At 42.5% G+C, this 20,257-nt stretch overlaps 1 protein-coding gene across 1 annotated transcript; it reads left to right on the forward strand.

Annotated features, from left to right (window-relative positions):
* Nucleotides 1-1,609: 1,609 nt before the first annotated feature.
* On the forward strand, nucleotides 1,610-20,018 carry LOC115471361 (cadherin-8-like). The gene is made up of 3 exons (XM_030205060.1): nucleotides 1,610-1,673; nucleotides 1,806-2,057; nucleotides 19,525-20,018. Exons 1-3 carry the CDS (start codon nucleotides 1,610-1,612, stop codon nucleotides 20,016-20,018), a joined length of 810 nt encoding a protein of 269 aa, XP_030060920.1.
* The last annotated feature ends 239 nt before the right edge of the window (nucleotides 20,019-20,257 follow it).

Here is a 20,257-nt window from a genome sequence, read left to right on the forward strand (position 1 = left end):
CTTAGCCAAGGTCTATACTAATAATATGTTACCAAAGTGATCTGAATGTCTTATGCATTTTCTGCTATGTGAAAGGTACGGTTAAACAAATATAGTAGTAATCAATCTGTGACTAAAAATCTACATTTCCTTGGTTTTATTGCTTTGAAATATTTCTTTTTATAGCAAAACCATCTGAAGAAAGTGTTTTGTCTCCTGCCCCTCCCCCAATAAAATGTAAAGGTTAAAAATATCTAGATTGTAGCCTACAGGGTATTCATTACAAGAGCAGCATCCAGGTCTCTTTTTCAAGGACAACCAGAAATGCTAACTAATTTGATTCATAGACCAAAAATAAGCAGCTCTGCCTGAAAAGTGTTCACTGTGGTTAAAGCTGGCCAGTATGCAGTCTCAAGTACTTTAAAATGAATATCATTGCTATTTTTGAACATCAAGGGCCTCATTAATTCCAGGTTCAAAGTCCATTATATATGACTGGAAAAGAAAATATATGGAAGGCAACATTTAAACCCAAGGTTGGCATTTCTTTTTAAAGGTTGGCCGTGATGTTTAATCTAAGGCTGCCAACCAGATCCAGATTTGCAAGACAGGATTGATCCAGTCCTGGGTTTTGCCTCTCTGTATGATGGGACTTGCAGTCTTACTTTTCTTAGGGAATACGATGGGGAAATCAGTGTATAAGTCCTTGCTTGCAACAGGATAAACCAAGGGCTGGACCAACCCTGTCCTACAGATCTTGATCCAGTTGGCAGTCTTAGGGCCTCTTTTATCAAGCCATACTAGGGATTCCCACTCGGCATTGCTATTGGAGCCCATTCAAAGTGTGGCTTGATAAAAGAGACCCTTAGTTTAACCTTATACCTGAATATTCATCTCTGGATTATATTTGAGATCAGGGTTGAATATCTGAGTATGGTGTCCAATTTCAGCCCTCACCAGGTCAGGTTTCAAGATTTCCCTAATGAATACACATGGGATATCCGCCTACAGTGGAGGCAGTGCATGCAAATAGATCTCATGTATATTTGGGAAATCCTGAAAACCTAACTGGATTGTGGCCCTTGAGGCCCAAGGTTTTCAAGGTGTCCCCAATGAATATGCATGAGATCTATTTGCATACAATTAAGGCAGTACATGCAGTAGATCTCATACATATTCATTGGGAAATCCTGAAAACCCAAGTGGATTGCGACCCTCTAGGACTGAGGTTGAACAATCCTGATCTAGACAATGGTGATATTCAATGCTATTTTCTGGATACAAAGCTGAATAACTTTGGGCAGTTTGTTTCCTGTCCTAAATTAGCCAGTTGTTTGGATACTGGTTTTGAATATTGCTGGTCTCTAGATAAATTCCAGCTCTGCCCAAGCTCCGCCCATATCCGATAGTGCCTGGGCAGTCTGTAGTAAATTTCAGCAGCATTATCTGCATAATGTCACTGAACATTATTGATTGGCCCCGGTTAGTGCTAGTTTTCCAGAAGCAGCACCTTCTACCCAGATAAGTAGCTTTGAATATCAGGCCTATAGCTTTTATCCACTAGTTTCCATGAAACTCACTCATGCCAGATCTTGTGACTGTTCATAGCCTTAAAAGCACAGTGTAGACAATGTATGATGTCTCTGTGAATGTGCCAGCATGCAAATCTTCATCACTTCATTCAGTGGTTATGTGTATGAATGAGAGAGAGAGAGAGAGCATGCAAAATGTGTATTTATGCAGAAGATTTATGAACTAGAAAAAAATGCCTTACTGTCAGCAGCTATTTTGAAATGGTGAAATTATTTAAATTTTCACTTTTCCAGATAATTCCCTCAGCATTTTGGCAAAGCATAGTGGATTCAACCGTCTGAAGCAAGAAGTATATCATTTGCCAATCATAATAAGTGATAGTGGAAATCCTCCCCAGAGCAGCACCAGCACCCTCACCATTCGGGTCTGTGGTTGTAGCAATGATGGTGTTGTCCAGTCCTGTAATGTTGAAGCTTTTGTTCTTCCAATTGGGCTCAGTATGGGAGCCTTAATTGCTATATTAGCATGCATCATTTTGCTGTTAGGTATGTATTTTACTTACAGCCTGCTGTCCACAATTTTTCTGGTTCATAAATGACTAAGTCGCTGTAAAAAGTGGCCTGCGGTAGCGTGAACATGTTTTTTGTGCGCTCGCTGGGCCGTTTTCTTTACTGCATTTAGTAAAAAGGGCCATTTGTTATGGGCCAGAAAATGGACATGCGCTAAAATCGAAACTAGTGCATGTCCATTTTCGGCCTGAGACCTTACCGCCACCTATTGACCTAGTGGTAAGGTCTCCCGCAGTACCCGCGCGGTAAGCATGCAGCATGTGCCAACTGCTGTTTACTGCCGGGTAAGCGGCCCACGGTAGAAAATTATTTTCTACCGAGGGATTCGGCGCGCACCAAATTCAAAATTACGGCCCGGCTCACGCACTAGCCGGGCGGTAGTGCTGACTTGGTGGGAGCTGTACATGCATAGGCCCTCCTGCGCCTTTGTAAAAGGTCCCTTAAGTGAACAAAATCAAATCTAAGAATACTATACTATTCAGACAAGCTATTCTCTAATATATGAAAACAAAATCCAACAAATCGCATCAAGCTTTATAACTGATGAGTTGCAAGGTGAACTAATAACACACTGTGGATGTCAGAAAATGGATTATTTAGCAAATTTATTGTCTTTTTCTGAAATGTGAATGATCTGACGCCATATAGTGCTGACTCAGGGGATGACAAAGTTCCAAATGATAAGCACAGCGGTTTCTGAGCAAAGCACAAAACGTTTAAACCTAGTTTAATAAAGTAAAAACACATGCAATGCATTTTTGTATATTTCTTTGCTTTCTGAAATAATAGGTATTTAGGAGCTCTTTTACTAAAGTATGGTTAAAAATGTTCAATTACTGCATATTACTTGGACAAATTAATATGTGATAACAGCAAAGTCTCTACATTAACCACTGATCTATAAAAAGCGCTAAAAACTGTATATGCAAATTTGGGCAAATGCCCAATTTGTACATTCAATTTAACTGGATAAAAAACTATTTTAGTGCCAATAATTGACATTTTGTAGAAGCAATTATTGATACTAATTAAAATGAATTAAAACTTACATGTGCAAATTCAGGCGCAGGACATACTCCTAAATTTTGTGCAAGAGTGCAGAAATGAGAGGGTCATAGACAAATCAGGGGGCATTCCTTTCAGTTAGGCACATGATTATAGAATAGGGTGGTGTCCGCACGTAAGTTATGTATGTGGATTATTTTGTATGTAGTACATAAACAAATTACACATATTTGCAAAGGGGTGTACACATGGGTGGAGCTTGAGCAGGGCTCAAATTTATGCACATGGAGTAAGTGCTTGTACCTAAATGTTAGGTGCATGTATAGTGTATCATAAAGGAAAATAGATCCCTATGTTCCTTTTACCGGGGCCTCTTATTGGAAGCTATTGAGGTGATGTTAAGTGATCTGCTCTGCCTCGTTCCAGGCTATACACTTAGCATGTGAATTAGTGCATACTAATGCATACTAAGAGGATAATTTTATAAGGAGCCATCTACTGTTAGGTGCTAAGGAGTAGATTAAAGAAAGAGAGCCAAACATTAGATGCTAGATTCTATATAAGGTGCCTAAAAAATCCACGCAGTAAACATTTCCGCCTAAGTGTATTCTATAAGTGGCACCTAGATTTAGGCACAGTATATAGAATATTCTTAGTTGATATCCATCACCTAAAACTACACACCTCAATTTATGCCATTGAAAATGTGGCGTAAATGGAGGTGCATAAATGTGGCATAAATCCCTGCGTGTAGATTTACTCACAGCGGCCATATTCTATAACTACATACATAAATTTTGGAATGCCCATGAAATGCCCAATTCCCTGCCCATAGTTATGCCCCCTTTTGAACTTCACGCATGGCGCAGTTCATTACAGGATATGCTTAGCGAGTAGTGCGTGTAAATTTTAATTATTGCCAATTAGTGTTTGTTATTGCTTGTTAAGTGCTGTTATCAACGCTGATTAGCTTGTTAGGCCAATTAAGTTACACACACTATTATAGAATATACCTGGATTTTAGAACGGATCTCTAGTCGTGCGATATAGAATCTGGGAGAAGGGAAGAAAAAGTATGGGCGCTTAGGGCTGTTTTCTATAAAGGTTATGGCTCTAAATTTATGCTCCTAAATTATGAGCGTAATCTGTTTTGGAGCATACATTTAGGAGCATAACCTTTATAAAATAAGGCTCTAAACGCCAATTCTATAACGGCAATTGCACATGAAATTGCTGTTATAATATAGAAAATCCTTCAAATTATATCAGTATAACAGCAAGTAATACTCTCCACAAATAATTGTCTCTTCAATTATCGTAACAAAAGACTTCAGATTCTCAGCGTTGCGCCCTCGTTAGTATCTTGCAAGCTACTACTACTACTACTACTACTACTTAACATTTCTAAAGTGCTACTAGGGTTACGCAGCGCTGTACAATTTAACATAGAGGGACTACCTCTCCTCTGCAGATTAATTGCCTGTTCTGCTTAGGATTAGGTGCAGAATCGTCATTAGTCTAAAAAACCTCCGCTAGTCTCTATTTATATTTCTTTGTACATGGTATATTCTTTGTACTTAGTTCTTGCATACTTTATTATATAGTTGCTGTACACTTATCTGGGCTGTAGAATGGTCTGTCGGGAACGCTCAACAGAGAGCCTCCATTTCTCAAATCGCTTCCTCAGGAGTCGTACCCTCGACTACTACGTCTGCCCTTACGCGGGTCCTGCTATTTCCTTCTGCAGAGGTTTTTTTTAGACTAATGACGATTCTGCACCTAATCCTAAGCAGAGCAGGCAACTAATCTGCAGAGGAGAGGTAGCAGCTTGCAAGATACTAATGAGAGCGCAATGCAGAGAATCTTTTCCTCCGATAATTAAAGAGACAATTATTTGTAGAGAGTATTACTTGCTGTTATACTGATATAATTTGAAGGATTTTCTATTAGCAAGTACCAACTGAGAGATTAAATGTTATAATATAGAGCTGTGGTTCCCAAACCTGGTCCTGGAGGCCCCCCAGCCAGTCTGGTTTTTAGTATATCCACAATGAATATTCATGATATAGATTTACATGCAGTGCAGGCAGTGAATGCAAATCTCTCTCATTAATATTCATTGTGGGTATCCTGAAAACCTGACTGGCTGGGGGGCCTCCAGGACCACGTTTGGGAACCACGGATATAGAGCATAAATCAGAATTCATGCATGTAATTGTAAACGCAAGTACTTACACCATGTCAACGGTTGGTAGAATCTAAAGTTTGCAGTTGCATGACAAGTGACAGTATTCTATAACTTATATATGCTACTGTATGACATGCCCTGATCCACCCACAGCACACTCCCTTTGAACCTACGCGCTATAGCATTTAGGCGCTAACCAGCCGATATTCAAAACTATTTAACTGGCCAGAGATGGCCACTGACCGGTTAAATAGCTTGTTTGTGGCTACCTGCGAATATTCAGCGGGTTATTTCCACTGAATGCACGTGGTTAGAGCCTACCGTGAAACTGGCTAACTTGGGGGTCTTATGCAGTTAGGCGCTGATATTTAGCACCTGGCCACATAAGACCACCAGTTAAATCGGGCTGCATAAATAGCAATCCTGCCTTTGACCGTTTTAAAGTAAGAAGTCAGGTGCTGAATATTGCCTTAAGTGGTTAAGTTTTAGAGGCCATAAGTAAAACTGGATATTCAACGCTGGTGGCTGGATATGGCCCAGCACTGAATACCCAGGTTTAACGCTGGCAGTGGACATTGAATATGCTGCCTGCCGCCAGCTGAACATCAAGTGGTAAGTTTATAGAAGAGTGCTTAAGTACTGTTATGTGTGTAACTACAAATTAGTACCAATTAATATCACTTAAGGACTATTATTGATACTTAAGACCAATTGGTACCTAATTTAAGGGTCCTTTTACAAAGCTGTGGTAAAAAGTGGCCTGCAGTATTGTGGGCATGTCTTTTTGGTGCACGCTAGGCCAATTTTTACTGTGACTGGGAAAAGGGCCATTTTTTAATGGGCCAGTAAACTAGAGTGTGCCAATTTACTACCTGAGCCCTTACCGCCAGCCTTTGACTTAGCGGTAGGGGCTCATGCACCTCCTCCGTGATAACCATGCATAGCATGCCAACATGGCTGCGTGGATGATTACCACCGGGAATGCCTCTGTGTTAGAAAATAGAAAAAATATTTTCTGCCACAGGATTGAGCACACATCAAACTCAGAATTACCACTGGGCACACTTGCTCCTCCCCACCTTCCTAAAATCAATACACCTCGACTGGAGGGCAGAATCAGGACAGACGTGTGATGAGAAACAGAAGCCGCTCCTCTGCCCAGAATAAGAGACTATTGTGCTACTTTGAAGATTTCTCTTCATCATTTTTTCAGAAACATTCTGCGAAAGACTCCTAATGCAGGCTGAAAACGACGTTGTGTCGAGTCTTCATACTTCAAATAAACTTTCTCATTTAATGTACATCTTCCTGTCTTTGGTATCCTTGGTCGCTCTCCCACTTTTTTTGTTGTACACTTGCTACCCCGACAGTAGTGCCAATATGGTGCACACTACCCCCACATTTCCCCTCCTGAGCCTTTGTAAAAGGTCCCCTTTACAATTAAGGGGGTCCTTTATAAAGCTGAATTCTGGAACTACCGCCAGACTACCGCAGCAGCCCGGCGGTAGTTCCCACCTCCAGCGCACACCACTTCTGGCCCCCCCCCCCCCCAAAAAAAAGACAGCCTTTTGACCCACTGAGATAAAAGAGGGCATCAGCGTGCGTCGAAAACATGCACTGATGCGAGTGCAGGTCCCATTTTACCACAGTTTGGTAAAAGGACCCCTAACTAGCACTATTCTATAACTTGTGTACCCAAATTTGCACAGAAATTTAGGCACACAACTTTATAGAATATGGGGTAAGTGTGTGTGCACAAATGCCAGTATTTTAGTCATTTATGTGCATATACGTGGCCACTTAAGTGCGTAAATAACCTCTTATGAAATAGTGGACCGGCCTGATCGTATACGCATAAGTTTCATGGTGGTGCACTTTTGCTGTGGGTGTGCACAAGGGAAGAGTTTGGATATAACATGACGAAGTTTGTACTTACCTGCGTAGATTATAAAATTCCATAATTTGTGTACAATATATGAAATGTACACACTAACATTTACACTGTCCTGGAGCTAGGGTAAGTGGTGGCACCTACAGGTATATATATATACAATGAATTATTGTGGGGGGTTTTTAACTGACATGCCTTAAGCATAAAAGTGCTTATTTATTTAGTGTAAGTTGATAATACACTGCCATACTAATAATTACTATATTAGTGTGACATAAAAATTCACTTATACATGTAAGTGCTACAAGTTCTAGGGACAGTGTAAATGTTAGTCTTTCAGCATTCAAATAACATCACAGCTCTATAGACCTTTGGGGAAAAGGCAGCCTATAAAATTAAGAACTAAATACTGAAACATATGTTCTGATACAAAGATTTTAGCTGGAATTAAAAATTAGATTGTGCATAAAGTTCAACGTTGAACTTGAACAAACAAATGCCATAAGAACATAACATAAGAATAGCCATACTGGATCAGACAATGGTCCATCTAGTCCAATATCCGGCTTCAAATTGTAGTCAATCCAGGTCACAAGTACCTGGCAGAATCCTAATTAGTAGCAACATTCCAGGCTACAGATCCCATGGATAAACAGTGGTCTTCCCTATGTCTGTCTTAATAACAGATTATGAACTTTTCCCCCAGGAACTAGTCCAAACCTTTTTTTTAAACCCAGATACAATTACTGCTGGTACTACGTCCTTCACAACAAGTTCCAAAGCTTATCTGTTGAGTGAAAACATATTTTCGTCTTATCCATGATAGTTCCCTGGTCGTTACTCTATCAAAAAGTACAATCAATTTACGTTTCCTGTTCTACTCCATTCAATATTTTGTAGACCTCTATCATACCCCCCCCCCCCCCCCCCGCTGTCTCCAAGCTGGTCCTAACCTCTTAAACCTACCCTCGTATGAGAAAAGTTCCATCAGCTTAATCGTTTTAGTCACCTTTCTTTGAACCTTTTCTAATTCTGCTATATCTTTTTTTTTTTTTTGAGATACGGAGACCAGACTTGCACACAATACTCAAAATGACGTCACATTATTTTTTTTCCAGCAACTTTGTGGAAACTCTGGCTGGATCAGATGCAGATTTGAAATAGATTCACCAGTCCATTAGAATCAAATCTGGTTGCTGGGGAGTCTGTGAATTGGGCAAAACTGCTTCAGCTCCAAAATATCAATACAAGAAGGACACAATAAAAGACTATACAAATTGAAAAACTCAACTGATGAACCTGCTTTAATGTTTGAAGATTTGAGAAACAAGTTTGCAAATTATTGTTAAAAGTTCAGTTTCTCTAAGTTATCACAACGATAATTTCATAACCAGCTGCTTAAGTATGCACATAAATTACACCAATTTAAAAAAAACAAAACAAAAACATACGTATACTTTTTCTTTCAAAGATATCTATGAAAGAACACACAAATTTATATCTGCAGTTTAGTAAATACAATCCCCCAGATATTCAGCTGGCAATAGCATTTTTTTAAACGCTAACCATCGCCGGCTAAATTAGCCTCCAATATTCAGTGCCGGGCCTGAATGCTGGGGCTACTTATGGATGGGCTGGGTAGCGGAGCTTATGCAGGCCCAGGTGATATTCAGCTGAGGCCCACAAAAGAGTTATGCAGGCCCAGACTAAATATTGGGCAGAGACCTGGAATAGCTTTTTTAAAAATATTGTGCCCCCCCCCCCCCAGCTCCTGATGTATACCCCCTCTCTCTCTCTGCCCCCCTCACCCCAGCCAGTGGCCACAAGTATAAACACCTCTGTAATTCAGTTAGGACCAGCCCAGGCCCAACCCAGTGGTTGTTATTGGGTCAGAAACACAGCCCCCCTCGCTCCTGCCCCTTGTGGTGCCTTCCCAAAATGGCTGCTGAAATCTCTTGTGATACTACATGAAATATCTTTTGAGCTGTCCAAAATTCACCCGTTTAAGCTTATGTGGGACTTGGCTGAATATCCAGCACCTGCATAAGCCCCAGTTTCTCCCCAACATGCCCCCTGGACCTCCCCTGACCAACCCACTTTTTTGAGGCTAGTCAGTGGTGATATTCAGTGCTACTGCCCAGTTTGGTGCCTCTGAATATCGTTGGTGGAGACAGGTGATTTAAGTGGGCCAGAGTCTCTCCAGCCCACTTAAGTCCCTCTGAATACCGATCCCAATGTTCTTAGTTTAACTTATGGGCATATGCTTGCATTTTATAAACTACAGCCCTTGTTTACTAAACTCATTTAAGGTTTTCCAGTCGACACATGTTAGCTGCAAAAGTTAACCAGTGAAGTCTGCAAAACACCCACAGCAGGGGCCATTTTTGTCACTTGGGTGAAGGTTAACAGGGGCAATGGTTACCTCCAATGCATTAGTGGCTCAGCTGCTGATGTGAAAAGCAGTTAGCTATACTTTTGGATGAATAGTTAACTGTTTCTATTATTATGATTTATTTACTGCCTTTTTGAAGGAATTCACTCAAGGTGCTATACATCAAGAATAAGTCAAACATAAGCAATAGACAATTACAGCAGTAAAATTATTCAAACAACAACATAAAGTATGACATAGAGGGTCATAATCGAATGGGGCTGGCCATCTCTAACGGCAGCCATTTCTAACGCTGGCCCCCTCAAGCGGCGTACCCGACTGTATTATCGAAACAAGATGGCCGGCCATCTTTCGTTTCGATAATACGGTCGGAGCCGGCCAAATCTCAACATTTGGCCTGCCCTTAGAGATTGCCAGCGTAAGAGATGGCCGCCATTGGTTTTTGCTGATAATGGAAACTAATGGTGGCCATCTCAAACCCGGCCAAATCCAATGCATTTGGCCATGGGAGGAGCCAGCATTTGTAGTGCACTGGTCCCCCTCACATGCCAGGACAGCAATTGGGCACCCTAGGGGGCACTGCAGTGGACTTCACAAATTGATCCCAGGTACATAGCTCCCTTAACTTGTGTGCTGAGCCCCCCAAAACCCACTCCTCACAACTGTACACCATTACCATAGCCCTTATGGTTGAAGGGAGCACCTAGATGTGGGTACAGTGGGTTTCTGGTGGGTTTTGTAGGGCTCTCATTTACCACCACAAGTGTAACAGATAGGGGGGATGGGCCTGGGTCTGCCTGCCTGAAGTGCACTGCAGTACCCACTAAAAACTGCTCCAGGGGCCTGCATACTGCTGTCAGGGAGCTGGGTATGACATTTGAGGCTGGCATAGAGGCTGGCAAGAAATGTTTTTTTTTTTTTTGGGTGGGAGGGGGTTAGTGACCACTGGGGGAGTAAGGGGAGGTGATCTCTGATTCCCTCCGGTGGTCATCTGGTCATTTAAGGCACATTTTTGAGGCTTGGTCGTGAACAAAAAAGGACCAAGTAAAGTCAGCCAAATGCTTGTCAGAGCCGGCCTTCTTTTTTCCATTATCGGCCGAGGCAGGCCATCTGTTAACCACGCCCCGTCCCGCCTTGGGTACACTTCCAACACGCCCCCTTTAACTTTAGCCGGCCCTGCGATGGAAAGCAGTTGAAGCATGCCAAAATTGGCTATCGATTTTACCGATTTGGCCGGCCATAGGAGAATGCCGGCCATCTCCCGATTTATGTCGGAAGATGGCTGGCCTTCTCCTTCGAAAATAAGCAGGATAGTACACTACAATACAATGTCAACACAATGGGGGAGATTCTATTTATGGCACCTAAAAAATTAGTGCTGAAATCAGAGCCAACTAAGCGCGTTCTATAGATTTAGGCGCCAATTATAAAATACACTTAGTTGATATTTCAGTGCCTAAATCTACGCACATCCACTTACACCAATGAAAATGTGGCATAAATCCCGGTGTGTAGATTTAGGCGCACTGGGCCATATTCTATAAGTAGGTGCATAAATTTCAGAACACCCATGACATCCATTTCCCCTCCCATAACCATGCCCCTTTTTGCCTGTGCTTGTTAGAAGTTTGGTGCATATTGTTACAGAATAAGCTTAGTGATCTGTGTGCCTAAATTCTAGTCAGTGCCAATTAGTGCTCGTTATTGCTTGTTAAGTGCTGTTATCAGCACTCTTTAGCTTTTTAAGTTGTGCACATTGGCATGAATCTCTAGGTGCGCTATATAGAATCTGGGGGAATATGCAATAAATTGCTTTAAAATACAGTATAAGGTGTAAGCAAAGATGGAACATATAGATAGATAGATAGATAGATAGATAGATAGATAGATAGATAGATAGATAGATAAGATACTAATTTAAAGAAAGTTACAAATGAAGTCTGAAAGATGCTGGAAAATTATCATAGCTAGTGAGGAAGTAGGAAGACGTGTCCTGCTATAGCATGAGCAGATGTTATCATTATTAAAAGTGTGGCCCAGTTATGTTGCCACTAATTTGTTGGTCTATTATTGTGTGGTGTGATGGTGAGGTAAGCACTGCGAAGTGTGAGTGCTGATGTTATGTGCAGTAACACCGCTAGCCACATCATTTTACCACTAGTCCGATTTTGTGGAATGAGATGTAGTTACAAGGGATATGCTGGCCAAATATTTTGTTTTATTTAGCTTTTTCTTCTCACGTATACAGATTTTCATTTTGAGCCAATATCATGAGCAGTGTGCACTATCCATGAAGGCTTTGCACTATTTGCAAAGAGTGCACGCTGTTTTTCAGTAGTGAGTGCTCTTGTACATAGTGTGCACTATTGTTGGATACAATATGGGCCCTTTTACCAAACGGCGGTAAACAGTGGCCTTAGCGCACCCTTATGCAGCTTATTCCCACAGCTAAAGCCATTTTTACCTCTAGTGTAAAATGGCCGATTTTTAGTGGTAATGGCCGTATGCTAACGTTTCCATTAGTGTGTGAGCCCCTACTGCCACCTATTTTGTAGGCAGTAGGGACTCACGCACTGAACCTGCACTAATTGGGTACGGCACGGTAATACCCACATGCTGACCGATTAACACAGAACATGTCCACTCTCCACCCCCAGATAAGATACCTCAGCTAAAAAATAATTAAAAAACAGTTTAACATATGAATAGTGTGCACATATCACAAATTACTGCAGAACACCGCCCCTTTCTTTCTGAGCACTCTACCAAAACCCTCATCCACACCCTTGTCACCTCTCGTTTAGACTACTGCAATCTGCTTCTTTCTGGCCTCCCACTTAGTCACCTCTCCCCTCTCCAATCGGTTCAAAACTCTGCTGCCTGTCTCGTCTTCCGCCAGGGTCGCTTTACTCATACTACCCCTCTCCTCAAGTTGCTTCACTGGCTCCCTATCCATTTTTCCATCCTGTTCAAACTTCTTCTACTAACCTATAAATGTACTCACTCTGCTGCTCCCCAGTATCTCTCCACACTCGTCCTTCCCTACACCCCTTCCCGTGCACTCCGCTGCATGGATAAATCCTTCTTATCTGTTCTCTTCTCCACTACTGCCAACTCCAAACTTCGCTGCACCCTACGCCTGGAATAAACTTCCTGACCCCCTACATCTTGCCCCATCCTTGGCCACCTTTAAATCTAGACTGAAAGCCCACCTCTTTAACATTGCTTTTGATTCGTAACCACTTGTAACCACTCGCCTCCACCTACCCTCCTCTCCTCCTTCCTGTACACATTAATTGATTTGATTTGCTTACTTTATTTTTTGTCTATTAGATTGTAAGCTCTTTGAGCAGGGACTGTCTTTCTTCTATGTTTGTGCAGCGCTGCGTACGCCTTGTAGCACTATAGAAATGCTAAATAGTAGTAGTAGTAGTAACACCTTAGCCTGCCCCACAGTAAGTCATTAATACTCATTAATGCTTACTGCACCTTTGTAAAAGGAACCTCTTTATGTTTTATTTAAAATTTGATATACTGCCATTACTATCAAAAGGCCAAGGCAGTTTACGTAAAAGGATACAATCCAATAATAGGAAAAGGACTACAACAACAATAGGAAAAATAATCTCATACCAAGCACAGTCAATCAAAATCATGCAACATAAAAGGCAGGAACTCAGTGGCCCCATACTAGGCAAGACTTAGAGGCTAATCAGAAGAAATATTAAAGGCTATTTGGAAATAATGGGTCTTCAATAATGCTTTAAACCGGGTAAAAGAGAGCTCTGCTCTAATATTGGGCGGTTGTTCCATAGATATGGAGCCAAGTAATAAAATGCAGATGATCTTGTAGACTCATAATGAGCTCTCTTAGGTGGAGGCAACACCAGCCGATGCAGATCCAAGGAACAGAGTGAACGTGTTGGTGTGCCGCCCAACAATCTGGAGCTACCTACCGCTGACCCAACGCAGCTGCTAGCAGTAGTTCTATCTTGAGCGTGCACCATTTCCTGCACTACAGAGAATAATTCTGTAATTTCTAGCACGGAGCTAACCCAGTGATAATTGAGCTGCACCATGCACTGCCCGGTTATCGCCAGGTTACCGTGGGAGCCCTTAGCACCACCTCAATGGGTCATGGTAAGTGCTCCCCCCGCATGACCATGCGGTAAGAATAATCTTACTACATGTCCATGCTTTTTTAAGCAGCAAAAAACAAGTGGGAAAATGACCATTGACTCCAGATATTAGAGAGACAGCCTTGATACTTTTAAGAAAATGTATCAATAAAAAGACTCAACACGGCACCGTGTTTCGGCCCATGGCCTGCCTCAGGAGTCTGTTGATTGAAAACTCTCCAATGTAGGTGTCATTTAGCAAAAAAATGTTAAGAAGCGGTATCAGCAACTTTACACATTACTATATACAACCCATCGCTACAACCAATTTTTCTACAACTCCGCTGCGCTGCCACAAAAAGCTGATAGGCTGATATACTGTATCTTCGCACTAACTTAGCAGTCTCCGTCTCGCAAGCTGACCCACTTATAAGCTTTTGGGGGCAGCGTAGTGGAGAGTGTTAATGGTGTTAATACATGTTAATGCTGTATTGCTCATTAGTAATTCTGAGGCCCTTTTACTAAGCTGCATTAGGTGGTAGACATGACTGGTACAGCTTAAAATGATGTACTATGAGACATGCACAGGTATGGTGTGGAAAACGTCAAAGGTGCACAAGCTAATCCATGTGCTAACAAAATTTCTATGTTTTGGGGAGGGGACATGTCAAGGGCATTCCTGTGCTAATCAGATATGCAGCTACATTACCCTTACTGCCTACAAAATGAGTGGTGGTAAATGGTCACATGGAGGCATATTTTCAAAGCACTTTGGGAGGCTAAGTTCCATAGGTTTCTATGGAACTTTGGGAGGCTAAGTGCTTTGAAAATGAGCTTGATGGTAATCCTTGCTAATGGCCATACACTAGATGCAAACAATACAAAAGAAAAGATTCTCTATATTCTATGCAGTAAGCAATAGAAAAAAAATCTCAGGGATCAGTGATAATGAAAAACAGGGAGGAAAAAGCCTCAAGAAGCTCCCAGCAAAAAGCTGACAGAGCAGGACTTCTTCATGGTAGGCGAAAAACCTCCCTGATCAACTTAGTCTCAAGAGTAGGAGCTGAACAGACACAAACTTGTTTAAAAAAAAAACAACTTAATACCTAGCTGTGGAGTCTCTTTCCCCTGACTATAGCACACCCAGAACATGACCATTAGCGCATGACTATCCATATAAAAAATGGAAAATGGGCCTTTTAATGGCCATGACAAAAATGACAAAGAAAAATCCCACACAAAGATGCGCTAAAGAAAAATGTTTGCCACAGGTAAGTAAAAGGGCCTCTCTGTTTGTTTTCTAACTACGTTTGACTCATTACCTTTTATACTTTATTTTTGTAACTAAGAGATCCTTTTACTAAGGCACGTAGGCACCTATATGAGTACAACTTGCCTTAAATTAGAACTACCGCCTCGCTACTGTGTGCCCGGGGCGACAATTCTAATTTTGACGCATGTCCAAAACGTGTGGCAGAAAATAATCTCTATTTTCTACCATATAGCGCTAACTAGGTGGTAATTGGCAGCGTACGTGTGCTGATGGATTACTGCCCGGTTACCATATGAGACCTTACTGCTAAGTCAACGGGTGGTGGTAAGGTATCAGGCCCAAAATGGATGTGTACCAAGTTTTATTTTTCCGCAAGTCCATTTTCACCCCCCCCCCCCCCTAAAAAAAGGCCTTTTTTTGCAGGCACACTTAAAATGGACCTGCGTGCATCCAAAAAACGCTTCAACACCAGCACAGGCCATTTTCTGGTGCACCTTAGTAAAAGGACCCCTAAAAGTCTATACCTTTCATTATAGCTATGAAATGTTCCTCTGTTCTCTTGATTATACTCATTAGTTCTTCATGTGACAATCATGTCATATTATTGTGTTTTGATGAATTTCTGTACTGTAGAATTCAAGTTTACTGAGAGGCTTATTTTCAAAGCACTTAGCCTCCCAAAGTTCCATAGAAACATATGGAACTTAGCCTCCCAAAGTGCTTTGAAAATATGCCTCTTAGGGGCCCTTTTACTACCCAGCGGTAGGGCTACTGACGGGTTTGCCCATGGGAAATTGGCCCAACCGCCAGGCTCGCTCAGGAAATGCTTTTTTTTCTAGTGCTGGGGGGGGGGGGGGGCTGTTACCACTGGCTTAGCGGAGGAGCCCTCAAGGGATCCAGCAGTAAATGGCCGCATGCAGGGTGGTTTTATTACTCTACAGCCATTTACTGGCCCTTAAAAAAAAAAGCCCTTTTACTGATGGCAGGTGACCTTTTACTGCCATTTTGTAAAAGGACCCCTTAGACTGAAATAACAGACATGGATAAATAAAAGATGTTTCTCACAAATTAAATGCTATTACCACTTCAAGGAAATAAAAGCAAAATGAAAACAAATTTAATTTTAAATGATTTTTTCCCTTTGACTACATGATCTCAACTTTAATTTTGGTTGTAGTGCAGTTGTTAACATAACATAGAGGGTGAGGCAAAAAAAAACCTTCATAGATTTTTTTTTTTATTGTTTTCTCAGCAATTGCTTGGAATTTCAATGGGAAATTTTACAGTTCTATTTCCTGTCACTATCTACGTTCATGTGCTGAGTGGAACGATATTATCTTTAAAGACGGCAAAGTTCACCAAGTGATTTTTGCGTGTTCAGAAATGTTTGCACTCTTCCATTATGCTTAATGTTAACCATGTCGTTGTGATGTAGACTTTTGTCTTGGGAGCAATATTGGAAGTCTATCATAAGTTCAACCCAAACTCAAGGAAGCACTGCAGATGATCCAGGTCAGCCTGACATAGGGACCGATCAGCAAAACTGTTAAGAACTTCCCAAAACAACTGAAGGCCTTGATAAAGCTGGGGGTAGACACTTTGACCATTTAAAGTTACTGTAAAATTCAGACTCATTGGGCTCCTTTTACTAAGCGGCAGTAAGCCCTTACCGCTCGCTATACAGGAAGTACCGCTGGACTACTACAGCAGCCTGGCGGTCCTTCCCACCCCTAGCGCACCATAATTTCCGGCACTACAAAAATGTATTTATTTTTGTAGTGCTGGAATGTACCTGGCGGTAATCGGGCAGTGCCATGTACTGCCTGGTTACTGCCAGGTTAACGCGGGAGCCCTTACCGCAACCTCAATGGGTGGTGGTAAGGGCTCCCTCCAAAATGGCTGCATGGCAAGTACTTTACTTGCCACCTGGCCATTTCCTGTAGGAAGGTGAGACTTCCCTTTTACCAGCTACGGGACATGTGTGAAACACTCGCCGACGCCAGTGCTGGCCCCCTTTTGCCACAGCTTTGTAAAAGGGGCCCATTGTTAATTATATCATTTGAAAGGCATTATTTTACTGTTTCAGTTCAAACATTTTGAATGCACAAAAATCACCAAGTAGTAATGGTAAAATGTCAGGGGCGCTTTTACTAAGCCGTGTAAGGGTCTATGCGCACCTAACATGTGCCAAAATGGAATTACCATGTGACTCTTGCGATAATTTCATTTTTGACGTGCATCCGATACGCGCATCTGAAAAATAATTTTTCGTTTCAGACACACGTATCTGACACGTGCCAAGTGGCATTTGATGCGCATAGGTCATTACCACCCAGTTACCGTGTGAGACTTTACCGCTAGGTAAATGGCTGGCAGTAAGGTCTCAGACTCAAAGTGGATATGCGGCAATTTTTATTTTGCCGCATGTCCATTTTTGGCAGAAATTTAAAAAATACATTTTTTACAGGTGCTTTGAAAAATGATTCTGTGCACCAGAGGCATAGCCAGACTTCAGCGGTAGGGGGGTCCACAGCCAAAGTGAGGGGGGCACATTTTAGCCCCCCCCTGCCACCATTGCCGACAACCCCCCACCATTGCCGACAGCTGCAACAACTTTGATCCCCCATGCCGACGACCCTCTCGACCCCCCGCCCGCCGTCACCTACCTTTGCTGGCGGGGGACCCCAACCCCCGCCCCCGCCAGAAAAGGTAGCAGGCGGTGGGTTGGCAGCGGTGGGTTGGCAGCGGGAGGGGGGGTTGAAAGGGTCGCTGGCAGGGGGATCCAGGGCCAAATCTACGGAGGCCCAAGCCCCCGTGGCCCCATAGCAGCTACGCCCGTTGCGCACATCCAAAACACATGTCTACACTACTGCAGGCTATTTTGCAGCACGCCTTTGTGAAAGGACCCCTCAGTAACATCAACAAAGCTTAAGATAATTAAGGTCTTTTACTATGGTGCGCTAGTGTTTTTAGCTCATGCTAAAAATCTGCTGGTGCTAAATGCTGAGGCATCCATTATATTCCTATGGTTATCTCAGTGTATAGCATCAGCTGATATTTAGCACATGCTAAGAACGCTAGCGCACCTTAGTTAAAGACCCACTAAATATTTACTACTAATAATATGTAAGTATGATGACTAAGGGCCCTGTTTACTAAGCAGCGCTAAGGGCATGTTAGCATTTTTAATGCACGCTAATAATTAGACATGTTAAATGCTAAGTCACCCATCCAGCTCATTTTCAAAGGAGATCGCCGGCCATCTTCCGACACAAATCGGGAAATGGCCAACGATCTCCTGAACCCGGCTAAATCGGTATAATCGAAAGCCGATTTTGGCCAGCGCCAACTGCTTTCCGTCGAGGAGCCGGCTAAACTTCAAGGGGGTGTATCGGTAGGGTAGCGAAGGTGGGATGGGGCGGAACGGGGCGGGACGAGGGCATGCTTTGAGATGGCCGGCTTCTCTCGATAATGGAAAAAAGAAAGCCGGCTTCACTTGGTCCCTTTTTTTTTAGGACCAAGCTTCAAAAAGGTGCCCCAACTGACCAAATGACCATCGGAGGGAATCGGGGATGACCTCCCCTTACTCCCCCAGTGGTCACCAACCCCCTCCCCCCCCAAAAAAAGAAAAATATTTTTTGCCAGCCTCTATGCCAGCCTGAAATGTCATACCCAGCTCCCTGACAGCAGTAGGCAGGTCCATGGAACAGTTTTTTGTGGGTGTAGTGCACTTCAGGCAGGTGGACCCAGGCCCATCCCCCCCTACCTGTTACACTTGTGGAGGTAAATGGGAGCCCTCCAACCCCCCCCCAAAAAAAGAAAATCCACTGTACCCACATATAGGTGCCCCCCTTCACCCATAAGGGCTATGGTGGTGTACAGTTGTGGGTAGTGGGTTTTGGGGTAGTTTTGGGGGGCTCAGCACCCAAGGTAAGGGAGTTATGCACCTGGGAGCTATTTTTGAAGTCCACTGCAGTGCCCCCTATGGTGCCCGATTGGTGTCCTGGTATGTGAGGGGGACCAGCACACTACAACTGCTGGCTCCTCCCACGACCAAATGCCTTGGATTTGGCCAGGTCTGAGATCGCCGGCATTAGTTTCCATTATCGGCGAAAAACCGATGCAGGCCATCTCAAACCCGGCCATCTCTGACATTTGGCCGGCCCAAACTGTATTATCGAAACAAAAGATGGCCAGCCATATTTTTCAATAATACGGTTTGGGACTGTTCTTTGCGGCGCCGGCCAAATAGATGGCTGGTCATCTATTTGGCCAGCGCCGTTCGATTATGCCCCTCCATAGGAACATATGGGTGACTCTAGCATTTAGCACATGCTAAAAACGCTAGCACAGCTTAGTAAACAGGGCCCTAGGTATGTAAATTTCTCACTGAAATTCAAAGTGGTTGCTGAGAACATGGCAAAAAACTTTAGGGGTTACTTTTTTTTCACGTAACCCTGTACAACTCTCCTTAAGGATTGACATGTTCCGTAACATCATCCAAAAAATGTTACACATGTTTACTATGCGAACATCATCACTATATTTTTCTAATTATATCACTATTTATTTTCAGTTATTGTAGTGCTGTTTGTAACTCTTCGAAGACATAAAAATGAACCTCTAATCATTAAAGATGATGAAGATGTGAGGGAAAATATTATTCGTTATGATGATGAAGGGGGTGGAGAAGAAGACACAGAAGCTTTCGATATTGCAACATTACAAAATCCTGATGGTATTAATGGATTTTTGCCTCGAAAGGATATAAAACCAGATCTTCAGTTTATGCCCAGACAAGGTCATGCTTCAGGTCCTAATGGTGTTGATGTTGATGAATTTATTAATGTAAGGCTACATGAGGCTGATAATGACCCCACTGCACCCCCATATGACTCTATTCAGATTTATGGTTATGAAGGAAGAGGATCAATGGCTGGCTCTCTGAGCTCTCTGGAGTCTTCCACATCAGACTCAGATCAAAATTTTGACTACCTCGGTGAATGGGGTCCTCGTTTCAAAAGACTTGGAGAACTTTACTCAGTTGGAGAAAGCGACAAAGAAACTTGACACTGGATTACAAACTTTTTCACTGCTGACTTGACAATTATATAATATTTTAGGGTTACTATCGTTAGATATGGCTGATGTGGCCATTTGTTTTAGAGGCAAGTTTAGCGCCAGTCATCTATAAAATCAACCACATTGTAATGTGGAACGAAAACAAAAGTATATGTTAGGAGGTTTATGAGTCTTGTGGAATGTGAAGTAACGTTTGTGGAGTGTCTAGAAGTCTTTGGATATTCAGT

This window comes from Microcaecilia unicolor, chromosome 5, assembly GCF_901765095.1.
Source record: "Microcaecilia unicolor chromosome 5, aMicUni1.1, whole genome shotgun sequence".
NCBI lineage: Eukaryota > Metazoa > Chordata > Amphibia > Gymnophiona > Siphonopidae > Microcaecilia > Microcaecilia unicolor.